The sequence below is a fragment of the Manis javanica genome, chromosome 3 (genome assembly GCF_040802235.1).
Source record: "Manis javanica isolate MJ-LG chromosome 3, MJ_LKY, whole genome shotgun sequence".
NCBI lineage: Eukaryota > Metazoa > Chordata > Mammalia > Pholidota > Manidae > Manis > Manis javanica.
In genome coordinates this window covers 112,219,064-112,240,204 of record NC_133158.1, presented here as the reverse complement: position 1 = coordinate 112,240,204, position 21,141 = coordinate 112,219,064, and the positions used below count along the sequence as shown (strand labels likewise).

The window sequence follows — 21,141 nt, the reverse complement described above, 5'->3', positions numbered from 1 at the left end:
ATCCATCTCGCTGGAGAAATACCACATTCATACCCATTACTCAGTTCACATATTTAATAGAGGATTTTGGCAGCAGCAAAGTTGTCTTTCCATCCATGATCTCCGCTGCAAGTAGTGCGCTTCTGTATCACTGCAGAGGCAGCATCATCTGCCGTTGGTTTTCCTCCCATTCGCAGACGGCTGACTCTCGGACTACGGTTTGGTCCATTGCTCTCTGTATGCCCAGCCTATCTTCACTTCCGTCAGACTTCGGGGGCTTTTTTCCACACACTGCCTTGTCACATCACAGTACCTCGCGGGGCATGTCGGTATAGCCTGGGCTCTCTGCTGAATGGAACCTTTGTAGGCCGACAATCCGAGTCAGAATTCCAAACAGTGCGTAGTGCCCAGAGAATGACTCCTTAGCGCCGAAGCCTATGTCAAGCCCAGAAGGGAAAGAGGCAACCTCGGTCCGGCCCAGCCAGGTTCAAGGGTTTCCGCGCGGGCCCCTCTGGCTACCTGGTGGTGGCCCAGGGCGCTCCCGGAGGCCGCGGCGTAGCTCCTGAGTGAAGGTATCTCTGAAGCGGGCAGCGCGGCGGCCCAGGGAGCCCGCAGGCCCAGCCGCGAGGGCTCGCAAACGCCGGACAGCGTCCTGGCCGCGTAGCTGGGCCTGGAGCAGTGCGAAGGCCGTGAGCTGCGCCGCCCGCCTGATGGGCCGCGACTCGGACAGACGCTCCACCAGCTGCGGGCTGTGCAGCAGGGCGGCCAGCAGCCGCCGCATAACCATCCTCGGAGCGAGCCGGAACCCGGAGCGAGCCGCTCTCACCTCTGACCGGCTGCGCCAGACGACGGACCCCGTTTGCGCCCGCGCCGCTCAGTGACGACACTGATGCCCTCGGATTGGCCTGCTGGAGTCTCACGTTCTACAGCTGTCTCCTTACGTTTCCGGATCCGCCAACGCCGTGACGGCCTCGTTATTCCTGTAGTGGCGGCGGCCTCCTTCACCTCTGCACTATGTCCGGTAGCCTCCTAAAGGCCCTGCGCAGCGACTCCTACGTGGAGCTGAGCCAGTACCGAGACCAGCACTTCCGGGTGAGAGAGGCCGGGCCTCCAGAAGGGAAGGCCCTGGGCCGGAACGCTGGGACTCGGTCTTCTCTGAGAAGTCTCACTGTGTCGTCTCCTACGCTGGGGTTTCCCCAAACGAAGTGAGGCTCTCGTGCCTCCTGGGGAATGGATGCTCAAGGGCGTTTGGACAGCAGGGAATCCTCTTCTCTCGTAAAAAAGAATTTGAGGCTCGCTGTCTTCTTCCCTTGCAGCCGCTCCCTGTTTCGGGCCAGTGCAGAGGGGTTCGAGCGGCAGTAGCCATGGTGGCTCACGTTTTCACGGGCAGTGCCTCGGGATGGTGACTTTGTGATAAGGAGAAGGGGCGTCTTAAGACACTTGGAATTTGTGGAGGCGCCTTTCTGACCTAGATACCGGGGCTTTTATTACTTCTTAAATTTTAAATTAGATAAACCAAAATGCCCTTCGGTAGTAATAGTCCTTTCCGTAGTCTTTGTAGAACGGTCCTACAGAGTTCTGTGCGGTGCGTTGTAGAACGGTCCTACAGAGTTCTGTGTGGTGCGTGGGAGACAAGTTGAGCCCTGTCTCCATCCACGGAGTGGGGAGGTGGACCAGCCAAGCTAGGAACAGTAAGTGTCTGTATGTCAAGGTGAGAGGAGCTTCTGGGTTTCACAAGAAGAAATTTTAGTGTCGCCTCTGTCATAGATTATGTGGAAAAAGGGAAGACTGCAGATGTTCAAGGTGGGCACTTTGTATCAGCAAAGGCGAGGATGCGGTGGAGCAACACGCATTAACCACTGGTTATTGAGTAAGCTTTTATTGAGTGCTGTTGCTGAAGCCTTCTGTAAGCCTCAGAGGGGGAGGGAAGACAAGTTTGCGCACCCGAAGAGTTCATAATCCTCTAGAAAGGACTGTAAATGGCGGCAAACAATCACGTAGAGCAGAAATGAGCGGAAAGGGAAGGGCTGTGAATATTCAGGAGAGAAGCTTTGTGACTAGGAAGGGAGAGGGCGCGTGTAGATGAGAGTAGGGTGTAAAATGTGTTACTAGGGTAGGGAAAAGGAAATTTTGTTTGTGAGGCCAAATTGAGGAAGATCTTAAATTCACTCAGTCGACCATTTTTAAATGCTTTCTGTATGCCTGGTATGATTTTCACTTCTATCATTTATACAGTTTTCATTGTCTTTGAAAGTTTTGTATCATAACCATCTTAATTTCAAGCATCCTGCAAGAGTAAAACTGGAAGGATTGGACTTTGGAATTATTCATCTCTAAAGCCTATATCTTTATTTAGATAGTAATAAGGTACTGTCATGCGGAAATTTCCATCTCGTATGAAATCCACATTAGTGTATCTTTAAGTACTTACACCACAGTTGTCTTAAGCTGTGGGCTGTTTGGACAATACTTACATGTGTGAAGAAAGTAGAAAGAATAAAGAATATGCCTCCTGAGCATAATTTTAACAAATCAATAACAGTAGTGATATAAATAAAGTGAATGAACTTTAATGTCTCATTCCAAAATTCTGAAGACCTATTTTTTATGAGAATGACTCTTGTCCTGTGACTTTTTAAGGAAGTATGGGATTGAGGATAAGTATAGGTTTGGATTCCAGGTGCAACTGCTGAATAGTTGAAGAACCTTAACAAGTTAATGAAGTTAATAGAAATTAGTACCTACTGCTTCAGTTCTGAGAACTAAATAAGACCTCATCCGTGGAAGCCTGTGGCCTGAAGTCCCTTGATTTTCCTTAGAGGCAACTTAACCTGTTTCTTGTATATGGTATCTATGTATATTTATACTTTAAAAAGATATAATTTGTAGAGCCATCACCCAGATCAAGTAGCAAATATTCTAACTTTCCCCCCCTTCATCTATTTTATCAATCTCCCTCCTCTCCCATGGCAGCCACCATTCTGTTTTCTGTGTTTATGAGTCTATTTCTGTTTTGTTTTTCAGATACCACATATAAGTGAAGTGATACAGTATTTGTCTTTTTCTACCTTACTTAGTATAGTACCTTCTGGGTCCGTGTTGTCACAAATGGCAAGATTTCATTCTTTTTTTATGGCTACTCCATTGTATATGTGTGCCACATCTTTACAAAAGGTAGTGAGAATGTTTGATATCTTGATAAGTGTGGTGGTTATGAGTGTATACACATGTCAGAATTTATCAAGCTGTGCACTAAGATTTGGGTACTTTATGTATCTATGATAAAAAATAGAAATAAAAATACAAGAGATAGAGCTGAACAGACAGTTCTCCAAAGAAGAAATTCAGATGACCAACAGACACATGAAAAGATGCTCCACATCGCTAGTCATCAGAGAAATGCAAATTAAAACCACAATGAGATATCACCTCACACCAGTAAGGATCGCCACCTTCCAAAAGACAAACAACAACAACTGTTGGCGAGGTTTTGAAGAAAGGGGAACCCTCCTACACTGCTGCTGGGAATGTAAATTAGTTCAACCATTGTGGAAAGCAGTATGGAGGTTCCTCAAAAAGCTCAAAATAGAAATATCATTTAACCCAGGAATTCCACTTCTAGGAATTTACCCTAAGAATACAGCAGCCCACTTTGAAAAAGACAGATGCACCCCTATGTTTATCACAGCACTGTTTACAGTAGCCAAGAAATGGAAGCAACCTAAGTGTCCATCAGTAGATGAATGGATAAAGAAGATGTGGTACATATACACAATGGAATATTATTCAGCCATAAGAAGAAAACAAATCCTACCATTTGCAACAACATGGATGGAGCTAGAGGGTATTATGCTTAGTGAAATAAGCCAGGCGGAGAAAGACAGTACCAAATAATATCACTCATATGTGGAGTATAAGAACAAAGAAAAAACTGAAGGAACAAAACAGCAGCAGAATCACAGAACCCAAGAATGGACTAACAGTTACCAAAGGGAAAGAGCCTGGGGAAGATGGGTGGGAAGGGAGTGATAAGGAGGGGGGGAGAAAGGGGCCATTAAGATTAGCATTTATAATGTGGGGGGAGGCATGGGGAGGGCTGTGCAACACAGAGAAGACGTAGTGAGTCTACAGCATCTTACTGTGCTGATGGACAGTGACTGTAATGTGGTTTGTGGGGGGGACTTGGTGAAGGGAGGAGTCTAGTAAACATAATATGTTCCTCATGTAATTGTAGATTAATGATACCAAAATTTAAAAAAAATACAAGAGATAGGATTACCCCCATTAAAAAAATTATACTCCATTCTTTAGCTTCACCCTAATGTATTTAAGTTCCTATTGATGGATATTTAGCCTGTTTCCAATGAGGAATATTTTGGGATATTTCTTTCGCTATTAGAAATAACCCAAACATCCCTGATTTTATGCATGTGCAAGTATATCTATATTTTAAATTCCAACATTTTGACATTGTTAGCCCTCCTTTGAGGTTGTATTCACTTATACTCCTACCAACAATATGAGTGTCTTCATAAACTTGCCACAGTTATTTTTAAATATTTTTTGTAGTTAATTATAAAAATAAAAGTTATTTTACTAGCCACATGGGTTTATTCAGGAATAGAGAATTGCAATTTAAGACATGCAAGCTATAGCAAAACCATAGGCATGCCTAACACACAAAGGAGAAGAACGTTATGTTATGGAGAAGGAGGAACTTGGAAGGGGTTGTTTTGAAGGAAAGTCTGGAGAAAAGCAAGAGTTCAGGATGATGAGGTTTTTCATTGGCTGAGTCATAGAAGTAGTCAGTTTTTTGTAGGAGATGCAATGTGCATCTTTTCTGGTTGGGGCCTGTAATCAATGATTCCTTCCTATTGAAGGTTCTTAATTTGGGGTCTGTAATTGACAGTTGTTCTTATAACTGGCAAAGAGTGGTGTAGCTCCCCCTTCTAACCTCCAGACTCCACTTTGGTGACTTTTCCTTTTATTAATTTTCACATTTCCCCTTTTGATCAAGATCTTTCTCTGAAAACACCACTGATCAAGTGTCAGGTTTTCTTTGAGTAATGGTTTTGTTCCTTAGTGCCAGGAAGGACGTTTCCTGGTTGTCATGTCCTGCATCAGAGGGCAAATGCGTGGCAGCTGGAAAGCACTTAAGGCCGCATTTGATTAATAAGGAAGATCAGGAGGGAGAACTCAACAGACACGTCCCAAGTATAGTCCTTATTTATGAAGATCATAAGCACTGAACATCGTTTTCTTACTGAGTACATAATTTTTTACAGAAGTTTGACAGGCAGTAAAATTCAAAACTTAAAATAATTATACAAACAGAAGGTGTAATATGACAATTCCAAATTGCATGTTGGTTCTAAACCAGGACCCTAGGTCTGAAAGCCAAATGAAGTATTTATTGACACTAACTCCTCCCGACTTAGGGGGAAAAAGTTCCTGTGCAGGCCAACCCAGTCATGTATGCCTTCTGGCAGTCCCTGCTCAAAGTGCCTGTGAAAGCAGAATAGTGTATACTGTAAGAGCACCCTGAAAGAAATAACCAAGTGCATTTGGGAAGATACAGTGTAGGTATAAATATGACGCAACAGCTGATGAACTTTTTGCAAAAGAGCAAAACATAAAGACATTTAAAAATAGTATTGTTATGTCAATAATGTTGGGAGCCAATTGTGTTACCAAAAACATAGTCTGTAAGGTGATAATTTCAGAGACTATGAATTTGGCTAAGAATCCAAAGCCAGTTAATAATTAAGATGAAATAAAGACTTGTGAATCTGAACCTTTCAGACCTTCAGAAAGCTCATGTGGTCATGATGAAGCTATTTCCAAAAGGCTGTATCAAAAGAAGAGTCTTCCATTTGCAAGGTTGTGGGAAATGCAGGCAGAGCATTTTCTTTCCACAAAAGAGAAGCTGCAAGTAGTGAGAAAAAGAATACAGGCCTGGTCCAGACATCTTGGGAAAGCCATCTCGTCCGATGTCATCTGCTTCGATTCCAGTGAATCTTTATTTTCAGGTCACCAGATGGAGTGCAGATCCAGTCAGGGTTTGGTCCTTTCTTTCTCTCTTTTTTTTTTTAGGAGAGCCAGAGAGGATTTTATTGACAGATACAGAGAGAGGACGAGCTCCTGGCTCATGCCAGGAGGGAACAAGAGAGCCCTGGTCCTTTCTTCAGATGTGTCACATGAATCCCAAGAGTCTATTCCCCGGAATTTGTTGGCACAAGGGTTGGTTAGCAGTTCCTGATGAGGAACTTTCCAGTGAGGTTGAAGAGAGTCTTTCTGGAGTTGTCTTTTCTAAAGACAAATCTCCAGGTTCAAAGGTGTAATGCTTAAGGTCTTTGTCTCCCAGAAGCACACTGTGAAAAGATTGCTCTTCAAAGCATGGTTATTTTCAATATATATAAGTAATTAGATCTTTACAATATTGAAGTATGGCTCCTTTATCAATGGAGGCAGGGGCCAAGTGCACTGGACATCCTGAGACTTCTTAAAGGGTGAGAGTCTACATGTTCCAAAGGGTGTGGATCTGAGATTTAGGACTAAAGGTAGTATGGAGAGTCTCTACAAACTTAGGCCAAGGTATTTGGAGAGTCTCTACAAACTTTGCCAATGAGTCTTAGTGCCATTAGTGTGTATAACTAACCCTGAAGATTGAGGGTGGTATGCACAATGAAAGCATAAAATGGGCCACACAGCCCAGACTGATCAATGTACCTGACCAGTAAATGGGTTTCTCAATTACTATGAAGTTTAAGATGAGTTCCCCAGGAGGGATAATCTTTTCAAACAGGCATTTTAGCCACAGAAAAAGCATTGACCCATCTACAAGAGAAAGCTTCAGTCCAGTGAAAAAACATACAAACCTTGACTAAAACATTTATCCATGACATGGGAAGCTGTACGAAATCAATTTGCTAAACCTCAGATGGCCCACTGGGCAACTGAAATGCCCAGAGGGCTGCGTGGGCAAGTATCCCAGGATTATACTTTTAACAGGTGGGACAAGTGAGGTAGGTACTTTTTGTGGCCTTACTAGTATCACCGATACTGGTTCATGAACGCTCTGATTTTGTCCTGACCAATGGCTTAATGAATGTACAGTGGTAAGTAGTGGGACTTTTAGAATTTCTGGTAGAGCTGGATTGTTTGTTTCAAACGAAAGTTTTCTCTTTTTATCAAACCAACAATTTCTAGATTTCCAATACTGTTTTTCATTTCCAGGGCCAATTGTGTATATTTTTCAGTTTTTCTGAATTATCATTTGGGAGAACATCCTTTTGGAGCATGACAGAGGTTTGGATATTTATTACCTTGAGAGCAGTGTTTTAGATAGAAATATCAGCAAGGTGGGGTCCTTTGACCTCCAGGGAATCAAGTCTAGAATACCTAGGAACCTTACTAGTCACAGCCAACAGCAAAAGCACTGCACCTAATAAATTTTGAACATATGAGCCATTTCTAATTTTATCCTCATTAGAGCTAAGAAACCTCATTGTTCCCATAATACCCCCAATGTTGTGAGCTACCCCAAAGGCATACTGACTATCAGTATAAATGTTTGCAGTTTACCCTTGGCTTAAGGTACAAGCCTCAGTTAAGGGCATAAAGCTCAGCTTGCTGGGCCAAAGTAGCCAAAAGTAGAGGTGCTGGCTCAATAATTTCAAAAGTAGTTGCAATACTGTACTGCATGATACTTACCATTTAAATTCTTTAAATAAGAATCATCAGTAAACCATGAAAAAGCTACATTGTTTAACAAGGAGTTTCCTGTAAATTGTCATGGAAAATCAAAAGGTGATCCATTAGTGTTAAGTAGTCGTTAAGGGGTTTCATCTAGATCCACATATAATCCTATTCTGAGATCAGATGCCTTAGGTGCCAGACCTGAATATAAGCAAAATGCAGTTTTTCTTTGGAGACTTTATGTCCCCTTAAATCTAAAATTTTTAACAGGTGAATGTTGTCTTCCTATGGAGAGTTTTGAGAAGGGGAACAGAGAAGCAAATCATCTAGATATTGTACAAAGTAGAGACTACAGAAAATTATGCATCATCCAAATCAGCTTTTAAAGCTTGTGAGAAATAGGGACCTTCTGTGAAACCTTGGGGCATTACTGTCCCGTTGTATTTCTGTTCTTCTCAAGTGGAAGCAAAATGATCCTGGCTATCCTTATCAAGTGGAATACTGAAATGCACTGCATAGATAAATTACAGTGAAAAATATGCTTTCAGTGGGAATGGTGTCAGCAGCTTGTGGGGTCAGGAACAACAAGGTGCTGAAGGATAACAGTGTAATTTATACAGGGGATAAAGAGGCCTTGAGCACTGTACTTTTCTATCATGGGCTTGATGCTTTGAAGGGCTTGATTAATTCTGGGAGAGGTTTTTAAGGGATCTATTTGAATCTTAATGGGAGGTGCACTATGGATTCTGCCAATAGCAGTTGAAGATCTTGCCAATAAATAGGATGGTAGCTGATCCATAGAAACAAATGGTCAGTGCCCTCAGACTGGCTATAGTGCCATCAGAGATGGAGCAAATCAAAGATGTTTAGGGGTCATTTAATTACTCTGGTTGATAATTTTGACTACTGTCAAATTCTAGAATTATTTACCTTTTGGGAGAAATGCTGGCATGTTCTTTATTTAAAGAACTCTTGGCCCAATAAACTAATAGGGGCAGAGGAACTAAGGAGAAAGGGTATCTCTCAAAGGGCCTAAACAAAAGGGAGTAGGTTCAGAGACAGGAACTTGTTGGGGTTTATGACACACCTCACTATATGAAGTGTTTTAGTGTTCTGAGTACGGGTTGCGTTATAGCAGTGGGCTTGAGCCCAGGAAATGTAGCCCAGTGTCAGTCAGGACAAAGAGGCCTATTCCTAATCTGGGAGGGTGGTTTTTCTGAGCTGATTAAGAGGGAGGATTGGAAGAGCCAAATAGTGCTTGGTATTCCATCATTGGGAACTAGGAGGACATTGGAAAGTCTGGCTAACAAGCTGAAGGGCCTGAGGCACTTTAATTTGTAACAGTCTTTTTTGTAATATCCAGGCTCTTTGCAACAATAGCAACAACTAGGTTTTTGGTTTTGTTTAGGGGTCTTCATTTGCCAAAGTTGAAAGTTGAGAATTTTAGCAGTCTTTCTTTTAGGTGACTCACCTATGGTGTGGAGAAGCTGGTTTGCCAAATTAACTAAATCTGGAGTGGACATGGTTTTCCATTCCATCCTGGTCCTTTTAACTGAAAGAGAAAGATCCTGGTTCAACCTGTAAAAGTTAAATGCTATCAGGGTAGATTCAACACCTAAAGGAAGACCAGAATTTTCTTTAAAGACAGTCTAAAGTAGATTATAACAGTTACGAACAGGTTCATCAAGCTTTGTGTGGAAGTCTGAATTTTTTTTCCAATTAACCAGTTTAGGAAAAGCTACTGTAAATTACTCAGTGGAGATTTCCAGCAGGTGTTCTAGCAGTTTGCCAAAAGTTAGGGGTCTGTCTCTCTAAACCCCTTTCAGGATATTCACATACATCAGCAAACATGTGGACTAATTGATAAAATTCTGAGAATCCATGTCTGTTAAGTTTGAATTAACTCTGTTAAACTCTTCAGCAAACCAAGGAGCTTAGTTACTTTACGGGACTCTTTTAACTATGGCTTGCAGTTTGTCTTTAGTCCAGGGAGCATAAATTCAGAGTTTATTTGGATCCTCAGGAGACTTAACATTAGAGAGGCAGGTTTTAAAAGGTTCAGCAGAGGAGGGAGCTGGGACAGATTCAGAGGAAAAGGGAAGTTCAGCAAAGGGATTAGAATGAGGGAGCAGAGTATAGAGGAAGTGGGAGTCAGTTCAAAGAGAGGAAAATGGCATCAGAGGCAGGCCTGAGCACAAGGTGGCCACTAGGTGTCTAGAGACAGGATGGAGGGGGGGAAAAGAGGCCTTGGAACCCATTTTGGCTTCTTTCAATAGTTTGCCTCAGTGAATTCAGAAATATTTTGCAAAGAGGCCAATTTAGGATCCTGAAAATATTTGGAAGCCTCAAGTTATCAGTTAAAATAGGCATCCTATTCAGTTTTTGTCATCTTTGTTCTTTGAGCTGTGGCTATCTAATTTTGAGAAAAGCAAGCTTGGGGAGATGGAAAGTTCCCCATAATGGCCATTGGTATTCTAAATTACTTTTGGTTGAGTTGGTCCGTTTAGTTAGAAATGCACTTGAGGAGGGACCATAGTTTTTAAACATAAAACCAACTGGGTCCCAGAAAAGGGGGCACCCTCAAAGCATCTTGGTGACTGACATCACATTTCTCAGAGGCTTTTCTCTATAAAGCAGAAAGAAAAACTCCTACATTGTAGGGTTTCAACAGGAACAGACACTGGCTCCAAAAAGAATTGGACCAAAGGCCATCACTGTTACAGCAGGAACACCCTGGTTCTGAAAAGGAGTCAAACTGAAGGCCAGCACACTTACACAAGGAACAGTCTAGTTGCAAACAATACTCAGACTAAAGTTAGCTAGCACAGTTCCACTAGGACAGTCCAGTGCCACACAGAAATTGGGTCACAGGCCAGAAAAGTACTCTGAGATAAGGGCAAAGCCCTAAAACAGAATTTTAAAGCCTGGAGGGCTCAAAAACTTAAGGTAGTGGAGCTCAAAATCCAGAAGAAAACTTACCCTCAAACTCTAGGGCTAGCAAGCAAGCACTGAGCTTAATGGGCTCGGTGGGTACCAGTACCCGTTCACTCACAAGCCTTGGAGTTGTTGGGGATCTTCTTTGGATGCCACTTCTGATCGCCAAGTAACGTTAACCTTAAAAACAAAACGGTTATTTTAGCAGAAAAGTGGGTTTATTCGGGAATAGATAATTGCAGTTTGGGGCATGCAAGCTAGGGCAAAGCCATAGGCAAGTCCATAGACAAGTCCAATAAGCAAAGCAGAAGAATGTTATTTTATGGATAAGGAGGAAATGGAAGGGCTTTTGAATGAAAGTGTTGGAGAAAAGCAAGAGTCGAGGGTAATGATGGTTTCTCATTGGCTGAGTTGCAGGGGTAGTCAGTTTCTCATAGGAGAAGGCAGGTTTTGTTGGGGCCTATAAAATCCATGATTCCTTTCTGTTGACAGCTCTGTTTTTGGAGTCTGTAATGAGGAGTAGTGGGGGCGGCTCCCCAGTTCCTCCTCCTAGCCTCTGGACTCCACTGGAGTGTGGTTTCCCTTTAAGAATTTTCACATTTTGTACCTGCTTTTTTTACTTTGCTCACTATCTTGGAGATGTTCTATTATCACTGCATGTGGACATACTTTTTTCTTGGGGCTGCATAATTTTGTATTTATTGGTTTACAGTTTATTTCATCATTTTTCTTTTGATGTGAGTATAGATGGTTTGTCTGTTTCTCTATTCTGCCACTGAATGTGATCACGAGACCTATTACTGTGAGCACTGTGCTACAGAGCATTCAAAGATGAATAGGGCAGCTTATTCTCTGATTGAAGGAACAGAACCTGGATCAGCATTATATGTGTAGTAGTAAGTGAAGAAGGGAGGCCTCTTGGGAATGTGCTATGGAAGCCTGAGTATAAATCTTCGCAGCTGCTTTCGAAGATGGAATACCACTGTACAGTTGATGTTAAAGCCCTAACCTGGCTCAAAGGGCCTGAGAACAGGTCAGCTTGGAATGGTAGTCCTTCCATTTAGTCAGCATTTGACCTTTCCAATGTGGAGGCTAGAAGGTCCAAGGATGGCCAGTGGCCATGTCTAGCCCATGATGAGCCATCTTGTCCCCAGAGATTGTCAGTTGTGTTGGCTGAAACCCAGTTCATTCTCTCTGGCTTCATTCTGTCTTCCAGATCAGGAAGCCTGTCAAGAAAGTGAGATCTCTTGTGTTTAGCTCACTTTAGTTCATTACATTTTCTCCTGAACTCAGAGGAAAGTGTATGAACAGATAAACCATCTAAGCAGTTGTTGTTTTGAACATTCTCTGTGGATTAGAAGGGGTACCCTATCTCTGCAAGTCCATTTAATTTTCACTACAAAAGATTAAAAGGGCCCTTTCTTATATATTGGTTTAAGGCCCAGAAATTAAACTTGAGCGATTAGAGAAGGATCAAGTACTGAGGATATGGAATATGCAGGGAAAAGGCTTGCCACTTGTGTGGCAGTATGATGCAGGAAGAGTGGGGCTACATGCAACATAACTTTCAAGCCTTGGCCCTCTATTAAAAGCAGTCTGGACTGTGCATATGTGCTTCATAGAATATGAGAACACTTCTCTTATTTTTGGCAAAGGATTTTGGTGGATCAGGATGGTGAGAGAAGCTGATTCCCAAATCAGAATTAATGAAAGTTTCCCCCGTATTTAGGAATACTATTTAAGCAGGGCTCCTCTTAAATTGTGTTGCTTACTTTTTTTTTCTATTTTAAATTATAGGGTGATAATGAAGAACAGGAAAAATTACTGAAAAAAAGCTGTACATTGTATGTTGGAAATCTTTCATTTTACACAACTGAAGAACAAATCTATGAACTCTTCAGTAAAAGTGGTGACATAAAGAAAATCATTATGGGCCTGGATAAAATGAAGAAAACAGCATGTGGGTTCTGCTTTGTGGAGTATCCTTCTTGTGTGTATGATATAGCTGTTCAAAAAGGATGGGGCCAAGTGTGCGGTCACCCGTGTAAAAAAATGAGTGAGAATATTTGATAACTAGCATGTCTACACTTATCTCTGCCTCTTGCCTTTGTCTCCTACTGTCTGTCTAGTGTGTCTACACTTACACTGTGAAAGCTAGTCATATTTACATTGTTGTAAAATCCTTGCTTTGTTTATAGCTGATTGTTTAAGAAAAACAGTCTTTCAAGAATATATGCTCATGTTGTTTAAATAAAGTCTGAAGGGCATAGTGAGAGTAAAATCCCTGTACCATTCTAAGCATAAAGACAATCAGTTACCACTCTTGGGGCTCTCTTTCCAGTAGTCCTGTGGATGGGTGATAGGGTACTGCATGCACCTTTTTTTTTCCACCTGTCTTAAGAGATTGCTCCCAGGTAGCATATACAGGTCTACCTTTTTAAAATGGGTATATAGTATTTCATCATGTAGATGTATACAAGCTCAATATTATAGGGGAAAACCAAAACTTTATCTACTTGGGGTCATTTATTCTCCCTAGAGATTCTATACTGAACCTCCTAGATTTATCCTTTGTTTTTTTTAATATATTTTACTAATATTTTCTTTTTTGGTAATATATTTTATATTCTGAGAAATGTCTCAGACTTGATCCTAACATATCTTTTGAATTTTTTTTTCTGTGCCCTTAAGTGTCTGTTTCTTTTGGTTGTATTTATGCTGTAAGTTTTCCATAAATGTTTGCTTATCCCTGGATTTTCGATTATAATTAGGAAACAGAAGGGTGACTTTGTGGACCCAAGCAGACTTCTTTCTCAAGCTGTGCCTCGCCTTTGAGATTTGTGAGTTTCCCAAATGCCAGAATGAAAAGAGATTTTATTTTGGCCTGCTAACATAAAAGACACAGCCTTAGGTCCTCCCGACAGTTCATTCAGAACCCTGTCATTTTATTTTTATTTGCCTCTTATTAAATGCCTTCTGCTAGCAGGTTCTTCCCACATGGAGACCTTTAATTAAACCCTGTTTTCAGCCTCACGTATTCAACTTTGAATTAAGAGCTTCCTGGGTTTGCTGTCTCCCTCTTTAAGCCCCTCAAGAATATTTCAAATTCTTTTTTTCTTCCATTGGCTTTTGTTAAATCTGTAGTCTGCTGATGGCCTCTTCTATTCTTTGAGTGTATGTTTTTTTCTATTGTTATAATAGGAGTCTTGAGAAGAGTGGAAAGAAATGTGCTCACTCTATCAGCTTGAACCAAAAGCCTCACTTTTGATTTTGATTTATTTCTGAGCTCTGCAAGCTGCTTCCATTCTCCCTTCAGACAGAAGGGATGAGAGCACCCAGGTTTTGCTTTGCTCTAGCAGCAACAGCATAAAATAGTTCATAGGGGACAGGGAACAATGAAAACAAAAGGCATAGGAAATCCACCTCCAAGATAATGATTAGTCTCTGAGAACTGGAATGTCTTTGCAAAATTTACCTTACAGGTGAAGATCAACAATCCTTAACAGCAAATAATGTAAAGAGAGGCTGCCATTGCTAGTGTTTTCTGCTTGTCCTTTTAGCAGTCTTTTCATTCATTCAACAAAACGTACTGAATGCCCACTATGTGCTAGGCATTGTGTAGATACTGAAAGTGCAGCAAGTGCTTACCTGTGTAATTAAAGGGGGGAAAATATCCAGATCAGCAGTTCCTAACTCCAGCTAATAATCAAATGCCTCCAAGAGATTCTTTTTAATACCACCCCAAAGATAGATTTAGTAGATCTGATTAAATATGTTTGGGAACTACTAACCTGAATACTTTGGGTCTTTCCTTCTAGTGAAGTGCATTGACAATTCCATTTGCACTGTGACCTTTTTGTTAAGATTGTTCTTGAATATACAGCTCCAAATTTGGATGCTGTTTTCCTTGGATAAGAAGTGTGCAGTTTGTGATCTAAACCTCCACTGAACATTTTATATTTTGCAAACCAAAATAAGGGGACAGTGGAACTATTTACAGGATCATCCAGGAAGTCATGATCATTATAGCCATGGATAAGTGTCGTATTTGACTCAACTCTGCTTCTAGACCAACCTTAAACAGGCCTGTGCAAGTCAGATTATCGTCTTTGAACTCCAGTCAGGTTGGGTAAGTTACACTTTTTCTTAGCTGTTTTATTTAGATGTTGCTTTCTGTATTTCCAGGAATGTTTGGAGAAATGCTATGTGGTGTTCCTTAATACTTTTACTTAAGATACTATTCAAGAGCAGATGCAGAAAATGCCATGCGGTACATAAATGGAACTCGTCTGGATGACCGAATCATTCGCACAGACTGGGACGCAGGCTTTAAGGAGGGCAGACAGTATGGCCGTGGGCGATCAGGGGGCCAGGTATGCAGGAAAATTCTCTGAACTCAGCCTTTGCGTGGCATTCCAGTCCTATGACAAGTGATTTGTCGATTTATATTTGTTCTTTGAATAACTTTGTGCCTGTAACCTTGGCTTAAAGTGAATCTGAAAACCACACATTGAGATTGGTATTTTTTTAAACTATGAGGTAGTATACGCTGTTCATTTCTACAAGCCAACTATTGTTGATCTGTTAGGGACTTGATATTTTTCACCTCCAAGAGTGTCTAGAACAAAGCAATATACACCGAAGAATTTTACATTTTATTTTTAAATAAATAACCTAATTTAAGTAAGTATTCTTTGGAATGTGGTATTTTTGAATGCTGTGAATTAAGTATGAACCTGATGTTTGTTAAAAAACCCATTAGGTAGTCTTAATTTCGCAAGGCAGTTGAGCTTTATGAGTGTTCAGTTCTGTCCTGCTTGAACATAATGTTCACATTATGACATCTGAAAAGGCTTAGCTGTTTTGACATATTCGTGGGAGGCATATGTGTTACACCAATTTTTTCTGTACTGTAACTTGTGTTCTTTTCAACTTAGGTACGAGATGAGTATCGGCAGGATTATGATGCTGGGAGAGGTGGCTATGGAAAATTGGCCCAAAACCAGTGAGTGGTGAGAGCCCCATCATGAAAACCCACTCCTTTGGTCTGCTGAATTTGACATGCATTATCCAAGTTCTGCAAACCTGCCTGTTTTTACCAAGCTTTGATCAGTGTCTCTACTGAGTTGGAAGCCTCTTCATTGTTTTCCTCTATTAAAGGACAGAATCCAGAAGAATGCCTTTAATTCTGTAGTCTTAGAATCTTGACTTATGTGTCAGGTTACCAGAATTATTTTGTTACCAGATCAAAAATTGTGTTCCTTGGCAACAGATTAAAGTTGATCTTCATCAGCCAAACACACCACACTTCTTTAAGTAAGAGAGGAAACAATTTTAAATTTATTTACCATGTTTGTGTCTAAGTAGGTTCATGGTCTGCATTAACACCTGAAATTATTTGAGAAATTTTAAGTTTACATGAGATAGAAAGTTTAATACATGGAGTGGTGTTATGTTCTATGGCTTTGGTCTAAATTAGGAACATGTGTGACAGCTTAATGTTTTTTGTGTTGAATTCTTATTTCTAAAGGCAGATTTAGGAGTCAAGGGAACTTTCTAAATAGTTGATGCAAAAGTAAGCCTTAGACAGTCCCCGGGGATGCCACCTTTTGTGCTTTTGTGCTTTATGTATCAGGAAATTAGGTACAAGACTTGAGAGTATTTACTAAATGCATTTTTCAAAAGATGTATTTAAAGCTTAAAAAAAAAAAAAGCAAGGGCTTGTAGTATTAGAGAACCTCAAACTCTACAGGGGGAGGGGGTTGGGGAACAGTAGGAAATGGGACAAAATACCAGGGGACATAGTTAAAACATGGCTGCTGTGAGGGCCATCACAGTTATTTTCATTTTCAGAGTGATCTTGGGAGTGGAGTGAGTTTAAAAAGAGCTTAAAAATCGAATGTTTAACAGAAACAAACAATCAGAAACAATTCCTGGAGGAAATGTGTTTTGCCCAATTCTTACATTGATATCTCTCGCTTTTTCTCTAATTGTGGTTACTGAGTTTTAGAGCTTTGATAATGAGCTGATGGTCTCTACAGAGAATGGAGGCTAGACTATTTTGCATTTGTAAAGCAAGAGGTGATTTCTCTCTGATATTAATGGGATCTGTTATTGCACGTTTAAAACTATTAGTCTGACTTACCTGACGTAAGTGAAATTTCTTATGTAGCAATAGAGTATCTCCTAACTTCCAGTGGTTTGTGAATATTGGGGCTTCAGTGTGAACATCTTTCATGTTATATAGTATGTATAGGTTTTCTAATTAAATTCAAACTGGTTATTTGAATTTTTAAAAGAACTGTAACTGGTTCTAAGTTCTTAAAAAAACCATTGGCAAATACTTAGTGAGAACATACTATTTGTTTTTCAAGTTTCTTTTTACACTGTGGTCTGAAGTAGTATATTTTATATTCTTATGTTTTATGTAAAACATAATTCAGATTTTTGTAGGCCTGGGAACCACTGAGTGGTTCCTATTTTTGTGGTTTCCTATGGATTTCAATAAAGTTGGGCCAGCTTATAGTATGTCTGTGCCCATTTCCTCACCTTAATAAGGAGGACATTGGAACTGTCTTACTCTGGAATATTTATGAATGTGTTTTGTGGGAAAACTGTGAATGTGTAGAATTTACATGTCCATTTTGATTTGACAGTTACTCAGTGTGGTAGCCACATACAGCTAATTGACCAAGTTAAAACATTCCTCAGTCACACTAGCCACATTTCAAATGCTCAGTAGTCACATGTGCTAGTGGCTGTTGTAGTAGAAGCAAATACAGAGTATTTCCATTGCAGAAAATTCCACTGGACAGTGCTGTTTAAGGGCAGGATGTTTAAAGCCTACCCTGGTTACTGTTCATAAATGAGCCTTATGATGACTGGCATGTTATTAGGAAAAATTACTACTCACTGAACAGTACATGTTATTCAACACAAGAGAACAGACATTTATAAAGGCATTAGTTTATTTTTCAAAAAATACTTTTGCTAGAAGGTTTGAGTAATTTTACATCACAATCTTTAAATAATTTCTTCTTCTGACCAAAGGTACCATTTAGTGAACAGCTTGTCTAGGTCTGCTTTTATAACACCCAAATACAATTAGCACTTTCTGATGGTATTCCCTAGGTCTTCCTAACTATCTACAGGCCAGGAGGCACGAGTGTTGCACATAACAAAGTATGTGCTTTGTAACTGCCGATTAGTTCAGTTTCTTAGCATAATTAAGCAGAGCAGGTAGTCAGTATATCTAATTCACACTATTAATACACTGTTTTTCACCTGAAGAGTTTGTTCCACTTAGTGTTCGCAGTTCTCTCTTCTAACCCAGGGAAGGAGTGAACCACAACTGCAGAGAAAAAGGTCAGTTCAACTAGGCTAGTGCTGACTGTGTCCCAGCTAGAGCTGTTACTATTTTCCCCCAACTATGGATTTAAGATAACCAGTGTTACTTGTATCCAATGATAAGTAGAAAAGACAATGGAAAACCAAGAAGTGATTTGGGGGTTACTGGCAGCAACAGCCTTTCTCTTCCATAAGAGAAGGGTGGCTTCTCCACAATTCTTGAGACAACTAAAAGTTGAATGAATCTATATTGATTGCTACAGACTTTTAACAAAAGAAAAAGTCACTGGTAGAAGCAACTATGGACTGCTAAGTTTGCTGATGGAGAGGCCTGGGGAGCCTGTTGAAGGCACATCATAAGTAGCTTCTGGTTTGTATGAGGCCTACATACAATCCGAAAAGCATGAAGTCTGCCCACCTTGTGGGGCCCCAGCAATTCAGTGCCAAGCTAATGAGTAAAACAATGCCTGTCTCTTCCACCAACAGCCCAAGCTAAATTTCAAAAATGTCTTTGTTGCATGGAAACAATTATTACAAACATCAGGACAAAGGCCATTATAATGTAGAACTTAGGCTAAGTAGAGGTTTACACCTAGTCACAAGAGTGGGAAAAGCAACTGTGTGTGCTAAAACTTAAGTTTCGTGAACAGAGAAACACTTCTAACCACTTATTTTACAGCTAAAGCATGCTGGACAGTGCACTTCAGCATGCCCTATTAAGCTGGAAGTGAAAGAGAAATTAGACTTGGACAGCTCACTTGAGGTTCTCTATGCTCATCCCTGCATGCCTCAGTGCCGAGAGGATGACCCATTTCTCAGATGGAGTTACTGCAACAACTCCAGCTTTTGGGCAGTAAGATTCTTGCCAGAACATAGTTCTCTTTCTCCTGCATGCCTGGTTCTGTCAGTGAGGAAGTGAGATGTGGAGCCTACAGTGTAAGACATTTTGAATGGATAGATTAGTTACTGGCTACTTTGTACAGCTACCAGGAAAAAAGAAAAGGCAAATGTCTCACAGATTTGGAGTTTGCATAAATATGTAACATCAAGATATAGGAACCTGTATATTTCATAATTAGAAAACCTCAAGACATTCTCTATACTTTCAATTGTCATCTTTCCTAATGCTGACACGGCCCTACCTGTAGCAGCATAAAGTGCCTCTAACCTCAGCCTTTTTAATGACTTGAAGCACAGTAAGGAATACTGACCTGGTTTTATACTGAGGAGTTTGCATCTGGGGGACTTAGGAAAGTGCTGGGGCTGTTTGCATTGTAAATACTGGTGTCAGAGCTGGAATGTCTGAGGACAGGAACCCTCTATGTAAACATGTACTGCCTCCACCCTCAGCTGCTGGCAGTCAGCCTTACCTTATGCCCAAGTTAAACTGCATGTTTTAGCTTTTCATTTTCAACACCCCACATCTAACTAGATAGAAATCCAAGTATCTTCTGTCATTTAATTGGTTTCTCTGTACAAGCTTCTGAATTTCTTATATATACATGTTGTTCTCCTGTCCTGGTTTAGAAAAGATAATTGGGTCATTTAACACTCATCCTTCTTTATTTTCTTTCCTTTCAAATAACACCAAAGGCTAAAGATGTGAGATATATTCCAGCTAAGTGTTAAGGACAGGGCCACTTCCGCTTTTCCCCAGAAGATGGTATTGATAGAAGCAAAAAAAAAAAGGACTCCTGTGCTGGAGTCTCAGGGTTGGTCAAGCAGAGACCACATTAGGAGCCCTGCATGTTGCCAAGATAAAAAAAGATCAGAGGAAAACTCTGACATGTGCTGTACTTCCACAGAATTAAGTTATCTTTATTAGCTTTCCTCTTCTCTCCTCCCAACCCACCTGCAGAAGACCCAAAGTCAGTCTTCAGTTTTAAGTGTTTATATTTTAAATACCCCTTAAATAGAAAGGTATTTGGTAACTCTTTAATTTCTTCCATATAGGAGACAAGGGAACTGACGAGGAACAAGGTAAGTTTCCCTTAGCAAGGCTGAATTCTCACTTGTTTGACCACTGGTTTGATGGGTATTTTTTAATGGGTCAGAACCAGAAAAATCCAGGCAATTCAGTGTTCCAGCAAGAAGCCTTTATAAGTTAGGCATTTATGGTAATTCTTCTTAGAATCAAGATTGAAATCTCTTATGTGTTAAGACAACTGGAAAGGTCATTATCTGTCTTTCATACTTTAATCAACTCTTCCCAAAGCAAGCACTGTGCTTACAACTGGGCCTCCATAAATAGAACACAATAGTTTATGGCCACTTCCTTCTCACCCTTCAAAGGGAATGCAACTCACTCTCCAAGACCCACTTGGAGACAGAAGTTAGTGAAAGGTGCTGCTGGTCAAAGTGAAACAGGACTGGCTTTGTCAAAACCACTCCCAGCTACTCTTTATGCCCCAGGGAATATCTACTATTCTGAGTTATGTTGTATCAAAACCATCCTGCATTTTTAGGTTCAGGATTAAATTTTAAACCTGTATTCAGTTCACATCTAACTAAACTATAAAAGCTGCACCAAATCTACTAGGCTTTTTTTTTTTAATACTCTGCATTGCATGCTCTGTCTATATGCATGCTTTTGGATAATAAATATTAAATATGGGGAGGACACACAGAATCCATAAAATTAAAAATGAAACCAAACTGAACATTAAAAAATAGTACATGGTAGGTAGAGAAATGAATATGGGCAGAAATAAATTTGAGGTAACAGTAGTGGCCCAACACACCACCAATCTGAAATAGCTATAAAAATTTAATTAAGTTTGGAGATTCAAGTAACAAACCATCTGCTCTAACTTGGTCAGACTTTCCAGAGTCCCTGCAGAGTTTCAGTCCATGAGCCGGCACTCACAAAGCTCCTTGTAAATCCTCTTCCGCACTCTGGGCATGTCTTCTTGGGAAAACTGGAAAGGCTGCTCTAAGGCGAGGCACTTGCAGTACTGCAAACATCCCAGAAACACTTAAGTGGCATGTGGAGTTATGTACCAGCCCATTGTATTTTACCAGATGCAGACCTAATAGGATAGGGTCTAAGGCAGCATTTTAAAGGCTGTTTAAACTGGCTGTAAAACACACTGTCTTAAAGTTATAGCCAACTTCCCAGGCAACTTAGTGTTTGGGATCTCTTCTCCCTCTCCACTCAACACTATGAAAAGCAGAAAGTGATAA

The 21,141-nt window shown here is 40.6% G+C and overlaps 3 protein-coding genes across 9 annotated transcripts in view; 1 reads left to right on the top strand and 2 right to left on the bottom strand.

Annotated features, from left to right (window-relative positions):
* Positions 1-40: 40 nt before the first annotated feature.
* Positions 41-766, bottom strand: NCBP2AS2 (NCBP2 antisense 2 (head to head)). The gene has a single exon (XM_036998219.2). The coding sequence runs from the start codon at positions 764-766 to the stop codon at positions 467-469; it is 300 nt and encodes a 99-aa protein (XP_036854114.1). The 3' UTR covers positions 41-466.
* A 166-nt stretch (positions 767-932) lies between these two features.
* Positions 933-16,348, top strand: NCBP2 (nuclear cap binding protein subunit 2). Its single transcript, XM_017666105.3, has 4 exons — positions 933-1,071; positions 12,409-12,590; positions 14,846-14,984; positions 15,549-16,348. The coding sequence occupies exons 1-4, from the start codon at positions 994-996 to the stop codon at positions 15,618-15,620; spliced, it is 471 nt and encodes a 156-aa protein (XP_017521594.1). The 5' UTR covers positions 933-993; the 3' UTR covers positions 15,621-16,348.
* SENP5 (SUMO specific peptidase 5) overlaps positions 5,190-21,141 on the bottom strand; it is a 93,359-nt gene continuing 77,407 nt past the window's right edge. For 4 of the 7 annotated variants that reach the window (XM_036998128.2, XM_036998120.2, XM_036998136.2 and 1 more), the window contains exon 10: positions 20,711-20,912. In XM_036998128.2, the coding sequence (XP_036854023.1) occupies positions 20,802-20,912 (111 nt within the window). In that variant the 3' untranslated portion in view covers positions 20,711-20,801. Of the gene's footprint in view, positions 9,256-10,656; positions 10,792-20,710; positions 20,913-21,141 lie in introns of those variants that run through there. The other 3 variants (XR_005055886.2, XR_005055885.2, XR_005055889.2) reach the window with 3 other exon arrangements.

Excerpts from the sequence above, each read along its gene's own strand:
- NCBP2 (XM_017666105.3), top strand. The coding sequence starts at position 994 with ATGTCCGGTAGCCTCCTAAAGGCCCTGCGCAGCGACTCCTACGTGGAG. Across the intron at positions 1,072-12,408 it reads ACCGAGACCAGCACTTCCGG|GGTGATAATGAAGAACAGGA; the intron begins GTGAGAGAGGCC and ends TTTAAATTATAG. Across the intron at positions 14,985-15,548 it reads GTGGGCGATCAGGGGGCCAG|GTACGAGATGAGTATCGGCA; the intron begins GTATGCAGGAAA and ends TTTTCAACTTAG.
- NCBP2AS2 (XM_036998219.2), bottom strand. The coding sequence starts at position 766 with ATGGTTATGCGGCGGCTGCTGGCCGCCCTGCTGCACAGCCCGCAGCTG.